At 34.5% G+C, this 14647-nt stretch overlaps 1 protein-coding gene across 1 annotated transcript in view; it reads left to right on the top strand.

Annotated features, from left to right (window-relative positions):
• IBTK (inhibitor of Bruton tyrosine kinase) overlaps positions 1 to 14647 on the top strand; it is a 90919-nt gene that overhangs the window by 57018 nt on the left and 19254 nt on the right. Inside the window, exons 22-25 of the mRNA XM_090279617.1 lie at positions 2999 to 3147; positions 4781 to 4944; positions 6308 to 6400; positions 6947 to 7090. Of these exons, the coding sequence (XP_090135743.1) occupies positions 2999 to 3147; positions 4781 to 4944; positions 6308 to 6400; positions 6947 to 7090 (550 nt within the window). The remainder of the gene's footprint in view (positions 1 to 2998; positions 3148 to 4780; positions 4945 to 6307; positions 6401 to 6946; positions 7091 to 14647) is intronic.

Below are 14647 nucleotides of genomic sequence, written 5' to 3'. Positions count from 1 at the left end.
TCTGATCCCAGTTTTATATTATTCCTGCTGTACCACTCTTTATGTGGACAAATCAGATATTGATTGAAAGGTCAAATTTAATTGGGGGCCAAAAAGACAATTCTGGAAGAAAATTTGAGTATGAGGCAAATTTCATCAAGACAGTTGTATGTAAAGGCTTAATATTTATTTGCATTTATCTTTTTTTTAAAGTAATTTGATTGGTTATATTGTCACAGTAGTCCCAATATTTTTTTACCTCTGCTCCCCTCTGCCCAGTACCCTCATTCCCTCTAGCAATCCCAGCACCCTTAATTCATGTCCATGGGTCGTGCACACAAGTTCTTTGGCTTCACTCTTTCCTATATTATTCTTAACCTCCCCCTGTCTATTTTGTACCAACCAATTATGGTTATAGGTCCTTGCTTTTTATCACATTGAATACTTTTTGCCAGTCCCTTCTTGCCTGCAAATTTTCTTTTGAGAAATCAGCTTATAGTCTTATAGGCACCCCTTTGTAGGTAACTCTCTGCTTTTCTCTTGCTGCTTTTAAGATTCTTTATCTTGAACCTTTGGCATTTTAGTAATGGTGTGTAATGGTGTGGTCCTCTTTGGGTCTAGTTTGTTTGGGACTCTGTGCTTCTTGGACTCGTATGTCTATTTCCTTCACCAAATTTGAGAAGTTTTCCTTCATTATTTTTTCACATAAGCTTGCAATTCCTTACTCTTCCTCTTTCCCTTCTGGCACGCGCATGATTCGGATGTTGGCACGTTAAAAGTTGTCCCAGAGGTTCCTAAGCCTTTCCTCATTTTTTTCAATTCTTGTTTCCTCATTCTGTACTGGTGACTTTTTTTCTTCTTTATGTTCCAAATCATTGATTTGAACCCCAGTTTCCTTCCCTTCACCATTGGTTTTGTGTGGATTTTCCTTCATTTTATTTAGCATAGCCTTCACTTCTTCTTTTATGCATTTGCTGTACTTAAGCATATCTGTCAAGCCTGTGAGCATCTTTATCACTAATGTCTTGAACTCTATGTCTGTTAGGTTGGCTCTCTCCTTATCACTTAGTTCTCCCACTGGAACCTTGAATCATTCCCTCTTTTGGGCCACAGTTCTGTTTCCTCACCTTGACCTGTGTTTGTGTGCCTCTGTGTCTGAGGTAGAGCTGTTACACCTGTCATGTTGTAAGGGGCGGGGCCTTAGGCATTTTTCAGTATGGGCGACCTGTTTCACCATGTTGTGGTGCTGTACAGAGGCAGGGGGAGTCTGAGAGGGAACAGTGCTACTTGCTCAGTACTCACTCATTTTCCAGTCACTTCTCCCACTTCCATATGGGACTGGTGCCCCTCTAGCTGTTGCCCTGGCTGCCATTCCCAGAGTGGGTGGGTCTGCTGATGATCTAGGACTGTAGGGACCCCTTAAACAAGTGAACTCTGCTGAGAGACTGGCAGTTTCTTCCTCTACCCTACCCCCACTGGTTTGCACAGTCAGAAGTAATGAGGCTTGATTTTCCCTGGTGCTGGAACTGTGAGCTGTGCGGTCCGGTCTGGTGCTGGGAGCGCTCCCCAGGTGTCCTTCCTTACTTTTTAATACCTGTGACTACACTTTTTGCTGGCCTGCAGCCATAACCACACTGTGTCCTCTCTGCCCTGGCTCCACCCCTCCTACTTGTCTGGGTGAATATTTCTTCTCTATATCTTTGTTTGTTGGACTTCCATGCAGCTCGATTTTCTGGAACTTATGGTTGTCTCTAGTTTTGAGGTAGTTTTAGTCCTTCTTAGTTGTGGAGGGAGATGCAGCGTGTCTGTCTAGGCCTCCATCTTTGCCAGAAGTCCCTTCATTTATCTTTAAAGTTAGAAGATATTGTGTGAAAAAAGATTTTTTTTAACCCAAAATAATTGTTGACCACTTTAATCATTCTCTTTATTAGATTTATTTCTTATTGACTTTTGGAAGCATTTCGGTATTAAACATGCTCTATTAGATAAAAATTTGCCTCCCTTAAAAATATTTAAAATATTGTGGTGCAAAAAGTGAATGTTTTATTCAAACTCCTTTTTAGCAATGATTACCACAAAAGAGATATATATCTTGTCAAGGTGATTTACTTTAAAAGAGTAACACTTAGTTGAATATATAAGAGATAGTATCTCTTTGTTTTTAAATCATTTGTACAGTTGTTAATTATAGTCCATATGAAGTTTATTTTGCTACTTCGTTTAGATTGTACTATATTTGTAATATGTTAAACACAAGAACTGAAGCAAAAGTTTACCTTTTATTCTGCTTTTATTTGAAATAATTCTGATCTGCTAATGAATCTGGATACCACATGTGACAGGTAGACAAGTATTTATTTAGCCTGTTTAATAGAAGAAATGGTATATTTATCTCATAACTCTTTTGCTTTAGGTGATAAGCTAATTAAAAATAGTTCTTAATCCACAATTTTATTTTATTTTATTTTACTTTTTTGTGAAAGGAGACTCTGATACAGACCACAATTGGTTTCAGCGAAGTCTCTGCTCCTGGACCAATCTGCTGCCTAGATGAGAGATAGAAAGGCTCCAATGCTTTGCCCATACAGAATGGGGCCAGTCCCCTGCTGTATGGGTGCAGAGACCTCTGTACAAAGACAGATGTGAAAAGGAAAGGGCAGGGGTCTGTAGTTTATTTATTTTATCGTTCTTCTTTATTTTTATGTGGAAAAAAATTTCTGAATTGCTTTTTAAAGCAGATCCCAAAGAACTGTCTTCTTTGGGATCTTTGAATAATTGGTATATAATTGAAACTCGTTTTAAATCTAGATGTAAAATCTCCACTTCAGTTTTCATTTTAACTGATTTCTTCTTTTAGCTTGAATTATTAAGATTTGGTATAGTGACTAATAATTGAATGTTAAGTCTAGATAAATGGAAGCTTTTGGCTTTATTTGGTTTATTGAATGCAATACATATATGTTTAATGTAACATATATGTTTATACATGTTTAATTTTATTTTTAAATTTAACTTTTAGAATTATTGAAGTCTGGTAAGACCAATTCCGTGGAATCTCTTCCGGAACTATTGACATCAGACTCTGAAGGAAGCTATGTAGGAGTGGGTAGTCCTAGAGATTTACAGTCCCCTGACTTTACAACAGGATTTCATTCAGATAAGATTGAGGTTTGTTTTTACTTGTCTATTAATGTACTATTTTCTTAACTTCAAAATTTAGATTTATAGACAGTTTATCTTTTGTTTTATGTTATTTTTACTTTAAAACATTGCCCTGGCTGGTTTATAATAAAATATAATTAATGATATAATATATGTACTTAATTTTTAAAAACATGCATGTTTCTAGTTTTAATGATTTTAGTGGCAGTTCTGAGCACTCTTATGATGTTTTATTATCTTTCTACAACTAAAATTCATGTTGATATAAAATGTAGGAACACTGTATAGACGTATTGAAGAATATATTTATAGCTAAATTACTTGAAAATTATTTTGTGTAATGTCAGTCAACACCAGCTAAAAATTGTCAAAGGACAATTATGTTGAAGGTAGGCCTAATTTCAAATTTTGCAGTGTCTTTTCTCCATGGTGTTAATTGAATGAATACAATCTGAAATGGGGTTCTCTTAATCCAACACAATTCATATTAAGCTGCAGAATTACTATTCTGTTCAAGTCTGGGAAGGCCATTTTTTAGACATCTCTTGTTTTATTCCATGATTGTGAATCTACAGGGAAGGAAAATGTTTAACTTACTAGGTACAGAGTCGTTTTTTTTCCTAATCTCTATATTCAAAATGTTAGAACTAGAAATTTCTGAGACAGTGAAAATCCATTTATCCTTTCTTAGAATCAATCAAAGGTTGATCTGTAATTTAATTTTGTAATTATTTATTTATTTATTTATTTATTTATTTATTTATTTATTTATTTAATTATTTGGCTCAGCGGCTTGAAGCATCCTCCTGTAACTGAAAGGTTGTGGGTTCAATTTCCGGTCAGGTCATGGGAGGTTTGATCCCTGGTCCTGGTGCCTTTGGGAGGCAGCCAATCAATGTTTCTCTCTCTCCCGTCCTTTCTCCCTATGCAATGAAAAAAATGTCCTCAGGGTGAGGATTAAAAAATAATAATCAAATAAATAAATGTGGTTTTTTTTAATGTAGGGTAGAAATTGGAGTGGGGGTCAATTCCTATTAATACCAGGATTGGTCTGGAATACAATTGAGGTTTAAAGGAAAGTTGAAGGCATGCTGTGAATGTCTGGCAAGAATAGAAGAATCTTATCATGGCAGTGGAAATATCATTTTAATAACTTCATTAACCTTGGAAAGTAGCAATAGTTTTAGGGTCTCTTTCGAAGTGTCAATAATATTTGAGTTTAATTTTATCAGAGTACTTTAATTACACTCAGAGTGAATTACACATTTTTACGAAACTTTCATTTTGTCTGATACTAAAGTCTTAGACTTTAATTTTAAAGTTACTGGTTCATATCTTACTGGAAAAACTTTTACTTATTAATGTTTTTGTTTAGTACTTAATAGGGATTTAATATGCAAACTTAATTTCCCTAAAAATTGTTTCTAAAACTTAGAATAATTGGGTTATAGTCACTGAATCAATCTGAGAATTGGCTAAGGCACTAAAATTATAGAACTGAATTGAAAATGCTAGATCATTATTGTCATACGATTTTATTCCTTAAAATTTAAGTACCAACTATGTGTTAGCTGCTCTGCTAGGTTCTTCCTCTTTTTGTTCACTTTTTAAATGTTTTTTTGTTTTGTTTTACCCTCAGGGGAAAATGAAACCATATGTTAATGGTGCACCTTCTACATATTTCAGAGAAGATTTGAAACCATGGGAAAAATCACCAATACTTAAAATATCTGCTGCACAGCCCATTCCGAGTAACAGAATTGATACTTCAAGCTCTTCTAGTTGGGTTGCTGGCTCTTTCAGGTAGGTATTCATTTTGTGCCATATCTGGTAGTCTGAAGAATATCATTCATTTTTAGTCAAGTGAATATTTTTAATGAAACAAATTAAAAAATTTTAATATAGATTTCTAATATGATACACAGAAAATTACCTAAATGCATACAAATTACTCTCTGGCTAAAATAAGCTTTTTTCCAGACAAAATTTAATTGCTTTTGTATTCTCATCAGTGAAAACTGGTAAATGCTATCACACACATAGTGACTTGATATCAGCATTTGGGCGTGGGGTAAAGATAGTATATATTTGTTAAAAATATCAGCCAGGAAGACCATTTTGTCATTTGTAGGCTTACTTTGTCTTTTTTTTAAGCACATTAAAGGAGTATTTCATATCTCAAAAAATAGTTATTCACAGTTAATTTTAAAAGGATATTCAATTAATGTTACACTGTGCTTTTAACTTAACCTATATTTTGTCTGTATTTTTCTTTTATTAGAGAAAGTCAGTTTTTAAAACTGAAGTTGTAGATATAATTAAAATGCAGTATTTTTTTTTTTCAGTGTTTTTTGAGCTTGTGCTTCATCTTTATACACCTGCCATGGTTTATAATATGCTAAAACTGTTAATTGACTTGCCAATTATATTATTATCTGAATGATTTGTGTAATTATTTTGAAATATACTGTATTTTGCACAGTTGGAACAAAGATTATTATGTCCTATTGTATGTTGCTTCATGGTCTAAAGATAGTTTGAAATTTAGTCTCAAAGTTTTTGCCCAAGTAAACATTTGTGAGAACACCTAGAAGCATCTTCTAATCGCTAATATTAGACTGTTTTTAAAACATTTTAAGAATAGCTTGGTGTAAAGTCAGAAAAATATATTGGTTATTTCTAAAGATCATAGAATTCTTTTCTCATTATGGCGCAACTCTCCCTGCTGGGTCTCTAATATTGTTGAGCATCCCCAAGTTTTCCATTAAATGTTTTTTTGGTTAACTTTAGACAGTAGTAAGAATTTTGTTTATTAAAAATAAAAAGAAAACATATTTTTTAAGTTCCGTTGATCTTGAAGTATAAGAATTTAAATAAAACTTTGAGTCCTTCTACCTGAGTTAGAGAAGTTAGGAATCTTTCTATTGCTTGGCTTATTTTTTTCTTTAAGAATTTCAATTATATTACTTACCATTATGACATTGCATGCATTTTAGTACTTGTGTATGTGTATGTAGGAAATTAGCTTTCATTCAAAATACCTTTTTTGAAGTTGGATTCAGCTGATGAAGCAGACCTAAATTGTCTTATTATCAGACAGTGAAGTTTGGAGGTAGGACTTTATGGATAAATGAATGCGTTGTAAAGTTACTTTTATGTCTTTTAGTCCTGTCAGCCCTCCTGTCATGGATCTCAGAACCATCATGCAAATTGAAGAAAACAGACAAAAATGTGGAGCTACACCAAAGACAAATTTGGGGTTAGTTTAAAAATTGATAAAAAAAAGAAAAGAGAGACTGTGTTGTGTTGTGGTTCTGCCCTAAAGAATTGGAAATATAATAACTACTGGACCTTTCCTGTTATTTTTCACATTTTATGTTCAAGTTAATGATAAGCTCTTTTCTAGGTAGTTCAGCCTCTGTAACATATTTTCTAATAATTAGCTAAAGACTTAGTTGGGTTGATAGTCCAGCTCTTGTGGAATACTGTATTGAATACCAGAAACTTGCCTTTAAAATGGTCATTGTGGACTAGTTCTGATGCAAGTGTATTAATAAGTAGGAGATTCACTTGATCACTGATAAAATAAACTGATATTATCACTGTAGAAACTTGTAGTCATTTTGATTTAGTAATAGTAAAATCACATCAAATAAACAGAAAGCAATATAATTACCTGTAACCTTCATTAAGCAGAAATTAATGTTAATTGGTTTAATTTCATTTCTAGCAAAATGATTTCTTATAGAATTAAACTTTCCCAGAGATAGTGAAACTAATTGGTTTATTTTAACTTAATTTCTAGCAAAATAATTTCTCCTGGAGTTAAACTTTCTCAGAAGCAACGAAAAATGATTGCAATGACTACCAAAGAAAATAATTCAGGAATGAACAGCATGGAAACAGCTTTAACTATTCCTCCAAAAACCTCAAAACCAGCACATGCATGGTATGTTCTGATTTTTGGTAAAATAAGCATAGATCTATGTGTTATTAGCTTTTAAGGTAATTCTTGACTTCTGGATCTTATTTTCCCATCTTTTCAAATATTTCATTTTCCTCTTTGTTTTTAGTTACAAACTGTTCCTTGGGAAATAAAGACAGTTTTCTTTCTTTGTTTTGACAAGTACATCATGGTTTTCAAGAGTTTTTCATAGATATTTTATTTTTGGTATTTTAATTAGTGTTTATTGAGAAGGCATTTTAAGATAACATTCTTTTTCATTTTCTATAATAAATAATATACAGGGGTGGGCAAAAGTAGGTTATCAGTTGTAAGTACACGAAATAATTTATTCTTATTATTGTATTATTTGAGACCTTACTGGATTGTGCTTAAGTGCATTATGCCCTTGTGACATTCTTTTGAGTTAATAAAGCTATTGTAATAATCATAATCTATATATCTTTTTCATAGAAACAACTATAAACCTACTTTTGCCAAGAATATCTGTATATTATGGAAAAATATGATAAAAGCAAACTTTTTTTTTTTTACCATTTTACTTCCTTTGTCCTTCTGTGTACATCATGAATGTCTTTCCATTCTTATAATCAAAGATTGTCATTGTTTCTTTTTTAAGCAGGGCCATTTATGTAATATATATATATTTTCTTAATTAGAATTTACCCATAATGGCAGCATTAATAGGAATAATCTTCCAAAAGGTCAGATAGCAATTTGGAGATGTGCAAAATAAGTTGTACTTTCTGCTCCTCTCCAATTCTTCCTTTTCTTTGTAACTGATATAATAATTGGCAATCAGTTCTAGAGGAAAAGTACCTAGGTAGTATGAAGGGTAAGAGATCAATAGAACCCTGTCTCTCACAAGCCTTGAAGAGAATCTTGGAGGCTACCTTGGGATTGGGGGAATCCCTTCACTGCTTAATGCCACATTTTTCTATTTATAAGAGGAAATATTTAACCCAATTAAAGTGTAAATTATTTTGAGAGAGTAACCATTTTATTTTGAGTGCCACCAATAGGACTAAATCAGTGTCTTTTAGCCACTGGTTGATCTACAGCATGATCAAAGAAAAAGAAACAAGAGGTGGGAAAGCCCAAGTAAAAAAGAAAAGAATACATAAAACTTTAGAGAATGGGTTAAGTAGAATGTTTTAATTTATTTGTGTTTGTTGTGTACCTTCTACATGCAAGGCACTGTTCTTATTTTTGATGATAAGACTGATTTGGTCACTGCTTCTTAGGGTTTATGGAATAGCTGTTAAAACATTGAATTGTGTTTCCCCTAATTAGAAGTATGAAAAAGATAAAAAAAGAGTTCTCAAGATACTAAATTTGTTGTAATTTGTGAGAATTAACTAAGCACATGAGAAAGCTTTGGGCTTAGTGATATAGTTTTAGTCATGCCATCAATCAATTTTCTTATTTAAAAAGAAAAAGTAAATGAACAAAAAAAAGAAACAATGATCAGTGAGGGAATCCAACTAATGGACATGCTGAATTTCTTGAAGAGAATTTCAGGCCCAATTAAAAAGTTTAAATCAAATTAAAACCAAACATAGTTTAAAATTTGATAGTGTGATAGTACTCAAAGGTTTATAATGAAAGACAATAACCCCCTGCCCTAAACCTTCCCTTTTGTGTCTGGTTCATTAAGATTCATGGTAGTCATATCATGAGTGCGATTATATTTCCTTGTTTCACACTTCTCTATTTTTATCCCAGAATAACTAATTTCTTCAATTTTCCCCTTGCTTTTTATGTTCTCATCACTAATTTCTCCCAAAACTAAAGCATAACTCTAACATAACCTATCAATTTTGCTTGTTTTCTTGGGGTTATCTTTCTTAGAGCCCTTTGTTCTTTGGTCTGAACTGGGTCTTTTCCAGGCCTGCTAACCTGCTAAATATCTGTCATCTTGAGACTTCCCTTAACTGTTATCCAGGCAATTTCCCTTGCTTACCTATAATATTTGATCCTCAGTTTCCTAAAGCCTGTTTGTTTTTTTTTTGTTGTTGTTGTTTCTTGGTTTACTCCTTGTTTTGATATAGCACAGCTCCAGTAGTTTTCTGACAAAGGATGTATAGGACGTATATTTTTGGACCTGTTCTATCTATGAAAATGTTTTTATGTTCTTTATTCTTGACTGGTAGATTGAAATAATTCTGAGTTGGAAATCATTTTATAGGGTTTTTTTTTTTCCTAATGGTTGTTGGGAAGTCTGATGCCATTTCAGTTCCTAACTTTTAATGTTGGGAAGTCTAAAGCCATTTCAGTTCCTAATTTTTTATACGTTACCAGTTTCTTTTCTGTCTGCTTTTTTTTTCTAAAAGCATAAAGGTTTTTTTTTTTTTTTTTATCCCTGGTGTTCTGAAATTTTACAGTAATCTATCTTGGTTCTTTTTTGATGTATTGTGCTGCATACTTGATGGACTCTTTTAATTGGGAACGGCATGTCTTTGTGTTCTAGGAGCATCTTGTATACTATTTGATACTTTTCACTATTTTCTTTAGAATTCATTCACATTAGTTGGCTATTGTTCTTCTTGGATACCTCTAGTTTTCTTACTTGGGCTCTTCTATTGGCCACATAATTGCCTTCTGATTCTACTTTCTAGAACAATTCTCATACTTTTATCTTACAACCATTCTACTGAATATTTTATTTCAACTATTGAAATCTTTATTTGCCAAGAGCTCCTTCTGTTTGCTGATGGTGTCCTTTTCTAGTATCCTATTCAGTATTCACTGTTTAAGGATACCTGTACTCTATAAACTTTTTTTACTCTTTAGTATGCACCAGGCAACATGTATCAGAATGTTCATATTATTGTTAGTAAAATCCAAGAAATGAACACAGTCTAAGTGTCTATAGCAGTAAACAGATAAAATAGTTTTTTTAGAATATATACACAACAATTAAAAAATTAATTATGACTAAATTCAACTGCGTGGATGAATCTTATCAATATACAATTAAGCAAAAGAAGCCACTCAGCAAAGACCAAAAAAAAAAAAAAAAGAAATAATTACTTCATTAGCGAGGTAGGTCCAGGGTGGGGGCATACATAGATGTTGAGCTCACCCCCTCCTCAACAACACATCAATGTACACCTATATTTAGAGCAGTTCCTCCTGAGAAACAATTGTGAGCCAATTGAATAGCTTCTCACAACAAGCAAGAGAGAAGGGACCACCTAGAGAAGATCAGGAACCACAAGAGCCCTCCAGGAGCTGAGGGACCAGTCCTAGACAGTAGTGAGCGCCATTGTGTACAGTTCCCCTGAATGTGGATAGCAGGTGGGAGCTCCATCTAGGATATCTGCCCAATTGACATATAGGGTGCTGTGGTGCATTTGCAGCTACCCCTCCTGGAGGTACATTCAGCAGAAACAAGGGGGTTCTACAGCTTACATACAAGAGGTCGCTTTATCCAGAGATTGATCCAGTAGATACAGCAGGATGCTGTTTCATGTACCCAGTGGGCTGTGTACACAGGGACCAGCCTCAAGAGAAGGCAGAGCTAACAAAATGCTGCTGTAGTCCTCCTGCAGGACTCCCCTCACAGGAGGAAGTGCAGAAATAGTGGGGCACTTCTGTGTGCTTATGTGGGGCTGCGCCCACTGGAGAGAGAGTATGGAGCTAGCAAAGTGCTGTAGCACCTGCACACTAGACTGCCCCACAAAGAAAGTGTGGAGATAGTAGGGGGCCACTGCTGCACAAGCATGTGCCTGTCCTGACTACAACTGGCTTGTCAAAAATGTTCATCACACAGCCTACACATAGACCATACTTTCAAGACCAGGAGAGGGAGTTATCCTATCTGACTCATAGGAGCAAACACAAAGTCAAGGTGAGGAAACAGAAGAATATGCCCCAGATAAAGGAACAAGAAAAAACTTGTAAAACAACCCAATGAAATGGGGAGGTAATTTTCCTGATAAAGAATTCAGATAGATGGCCATAAGGATGCTCAATAAAGAGGTAACTCAGCACATCAACAAGAGTTAGAAAATGTAATAGAGAACCAGAGGTGAAGAATGCAATAACTGGTATGGATACATTAGAAGGAACTGATATCAGATTAGTTAATACAGATGAATGCGTTAGTGACCTGACTGGCAGAATAGTGGAAATCACCCAATCAGAACAGCAAAATGAAAAAAGAATTTTAAAAAATGATGATAGTGTAAGATATCTCTGGGATAACATCACATGCCCAACTTCATATTACAGGGATTCTAGAAAGAGGAGGAGAGGGAGAAAAGGGGCAGGAAGAATATTTCCAGAAATAATTTCTGAAAACTTGCCTAATCTGAGGATGGGAACAGACATCCAGGTTCAGGAAGTACCAGACAAGAGCCCAAAGAGACCCACACCAAGGTGTAATGTAATGTAAATGTCAAAAGTTATGGAAAAACAGACAATGTTAAAGGCAGCAAGAATCAAATATCAAGTCATGCAAGGAAAACCTCATAAAAGTTACCAGCTGATTTCTCAGAAGCAACTTTATAGGCCAGAAAGGAATGGCAGGAGATATTTAAAGTGCTAAAGAAACGAATGTACAATCTAAAATACTATATCCAGTAAGGTTATTCAGAATTGAAGAATAGTTTTCTAGTCAAGCAAAAACTTAAGAGTTCACAACCACTAAATTGACTTTGTAAGAAATATGAAAAGGTCTTTTGTATGCAGAAAAGAAAAGGCCATAACCAGAAATAAGAAAATACAGCAAAGAAACAAAATCTCACTGCTAAAGGCAAATGTTCAATAGTCATAGTGAATCAACCACTTAAAAAAGCTAATAGGAATGTTAAAGACAATATTAGCAGAATTAACTATAACTACAATAAATTATCAGGGGATACACAAAACAAAAAAAAATAAATAAAAAATGACATCAAAAACAAAAAGTGGAGAGGAGAGTAAAATATGTCAATACACCTTTTAGAATGTGATTGAACTTAGATGCTTATGTGCTTAAAATAGATGGCTATAGATATAGGTGGGTGTATATATGAACCTCATGTAACCATAAGTCAAAAATATGCACACACACACAAAAAGAATGGAATCTAATCAAAACATGAAAGAAAACCAAAAAATAAAAAGGAAAGAGATAAGAGAAGAATGAAACAGTGAAAAACAACAAAATAATAATAACAAAATAGCAATAAGCATATACCTATCAATAATTGCTCTATAAATGTAAATGGACTAATTGCAAGGACACAGAATGGCAGAATGGAGTAAGAAGACATGATCCATCGATAAGCTGCTAACATAAGATCTACCTGCGATTGAAAGACACAGACTGAAAGTGAAGGGTTGGAAAATGATATTCCATGCAAATAGAAATGAAAAGAAAGCTGGAGTAGCAACACTTATCTCAGACGAAACAGACATAATTTTTTAAGGGATCAATCCAAGAAGAGGATATAACAATTGTGAATTTATACATCCAACACAGGAGCACCTAAGTGTATAAAGCATATATTAATGGACATAAAGGCAGAAATTGACAGTAATAATATAATAGTTGGGGACTTTAATACTCCTCTTAGTCCAGTGGGTAGATCATTTAGACAGAAAATTGATTTAAAAAATGGACTTAAATGCTACATTAGACCAGTTGGAGCTGATACATTAATAGAGCATTTTATTTTTAAAAAAGCCTATAGATTACTTATTTTTCTCAAGTACACATAGAACATTTTTAACAATAGATAACTTGTTAGGTCCCAAAAAAAGCCTCAGTGAATTCAAAGATTGAAATAATATCAACCATATTTTTTACTACAATGGCCTGAAACTAGAAATGAACTACAGAAAGAGAGTTGAGAAGAAAAACACAAATATGTGGAGATTAAATGACATTCTTCTAAACAACCAATGGATCAAAAAGGAAATGAGAAACTACCTTGAGACAAATTAAAATAAAAAGTACCTTATAAAGTTGATGAGATGCAGCAAAAGCAGTTATAAGAGTAAAGTTTATAGCTATATAGCTTACCTCAAGAAGCAGGAAAATTCTCAAATAATTAAATTTCCACCTAAAGAATCTAGAAAAAGAAGAACAATCAAACCCAAAATGAAGAGAAGGAAGGAAATAATAAAAGATCAGAGCAGAAAAAAGAAATAGAAAATAGAGTATTTATATGGAACCACAAAAGACCACGAACAGCCCAAGCATTCTTGAGAAGAACAAAACTTAGAGGTATAATGCTCCCTGATTTCAAACCTTACTATAGAGCTATAATAACCAAAACAGTATGGTATGGGCCTGGCTGGTTTGGCTCAGTGGATTGAGCGTCGGCCTGCGAGCTAAGTGTCGCTGGTTCGATCTTCCAGTCAGGGCACATCAGAGAAGGAAAACTCTGACTCCAAAAAACCTCCGCTGCCTTGCGGCATACCTCTTCAGGGGAAAGGCTAAGGGAGTAAACCCCGACAGAAAATCCGGAGCCGGAGTCCCTAAGGCGGTTTGACGTTGTAGTCAACACCGGCAACTCCTGCGGCGCACCTGAAGCCAAGCTGTATCGACTCCGTCTTTCCCTTGGACCCTTCAGCTGCGAAGAGAGGGGGGGTCTGCTGCATGGGCAACAGCAGACCCTCCATATCACCCTGCCCAGGCTCTGTAGCTTCAGCTTCACTGGAGAGGACACTCCAGCGTCATCGCAAGATGTCGATTCAACACGGGAGGAGACAGATACCGTGTCACTCCCGAGTCGGACTGCACAACCATTCTCGGCGGTGCAGATAGACTCTTAAGAAGCTACACCATCGTCTCTCGAGACGGATGGCTGCCGACGACGACGACGACGACGATGGTATGGGCACAAAACAGACGCACAGATCAATGGAACAGAATTGAGAGCCCAGAAAAAAACTGCTTATATGGTCAATTGTGTATATGACAAAGGAGGTAAGAATATACAGTGGAGGAATGACATTCTCTGCAACAAGCAGTGTGGGAAAAATTGGCCAGTTACATGCAAAAATGAAACTGGATCACTCTCTTTCATCATATACAAAAATAAAATTCAAAATGACTTAAATATCTGAAACCATAAAACTCCTAGAAGAAAACATAGGTAGTAAACTATTGACATCAGTACGAGTAACATCATTTTTGAAATGTCTTCTCAAGAAAGGAAAACAAAAGCAAAAATAAACAAATGGAACTTCATCAAACTAAAAAGCTGCAGAGAAGGAAACCATCAACAAAACAAAAGGACAACCTACTTAATGGGAGAATAGATTCAGATGATACGTGCAATAAAGGGTTTATTTCTAAAGTGTATAACAAACTCATACAGCTCAATAATGAAACAAATAACTGATGCCAAAGAAATAAAAAGAATTGTAAGAAAATATGAATGACTATATGCCAAAAAACAGATGAAGCAAATACCTAGAAACATACAATTTTCTAAAATTGAGTCAGAAAGAGTTAAGAGAATCTAGGTCTGTATATTGTATTATGTTCACCACCCCAAGTATTATATTGGATTGGCCAAAACATCCATTACATTTTTCCCTGTA

Source organism: Furipterus horrens, unplaced genomic scaffold (assembly GCF_987537825.1).
Source record: "Furipterus horrens unplaced genomic scaffold, mFurHor1.1.pri manual_scaffold_6, whole genome shotgun sequence".
In the NCBI taxonomy this organism is placed as follows: domain Eukaryota; kingdom Metazoa; phylum Chordata; class Mammalia; order Chiroptera; family Furipteridae; genus Furipterus; species Furipterus horrens.
The sequence above is the reverse complement of the archived record's forward strand: the minus strand, read 5'-3'. Positions and strand labels throughout refer to the sequence as shown.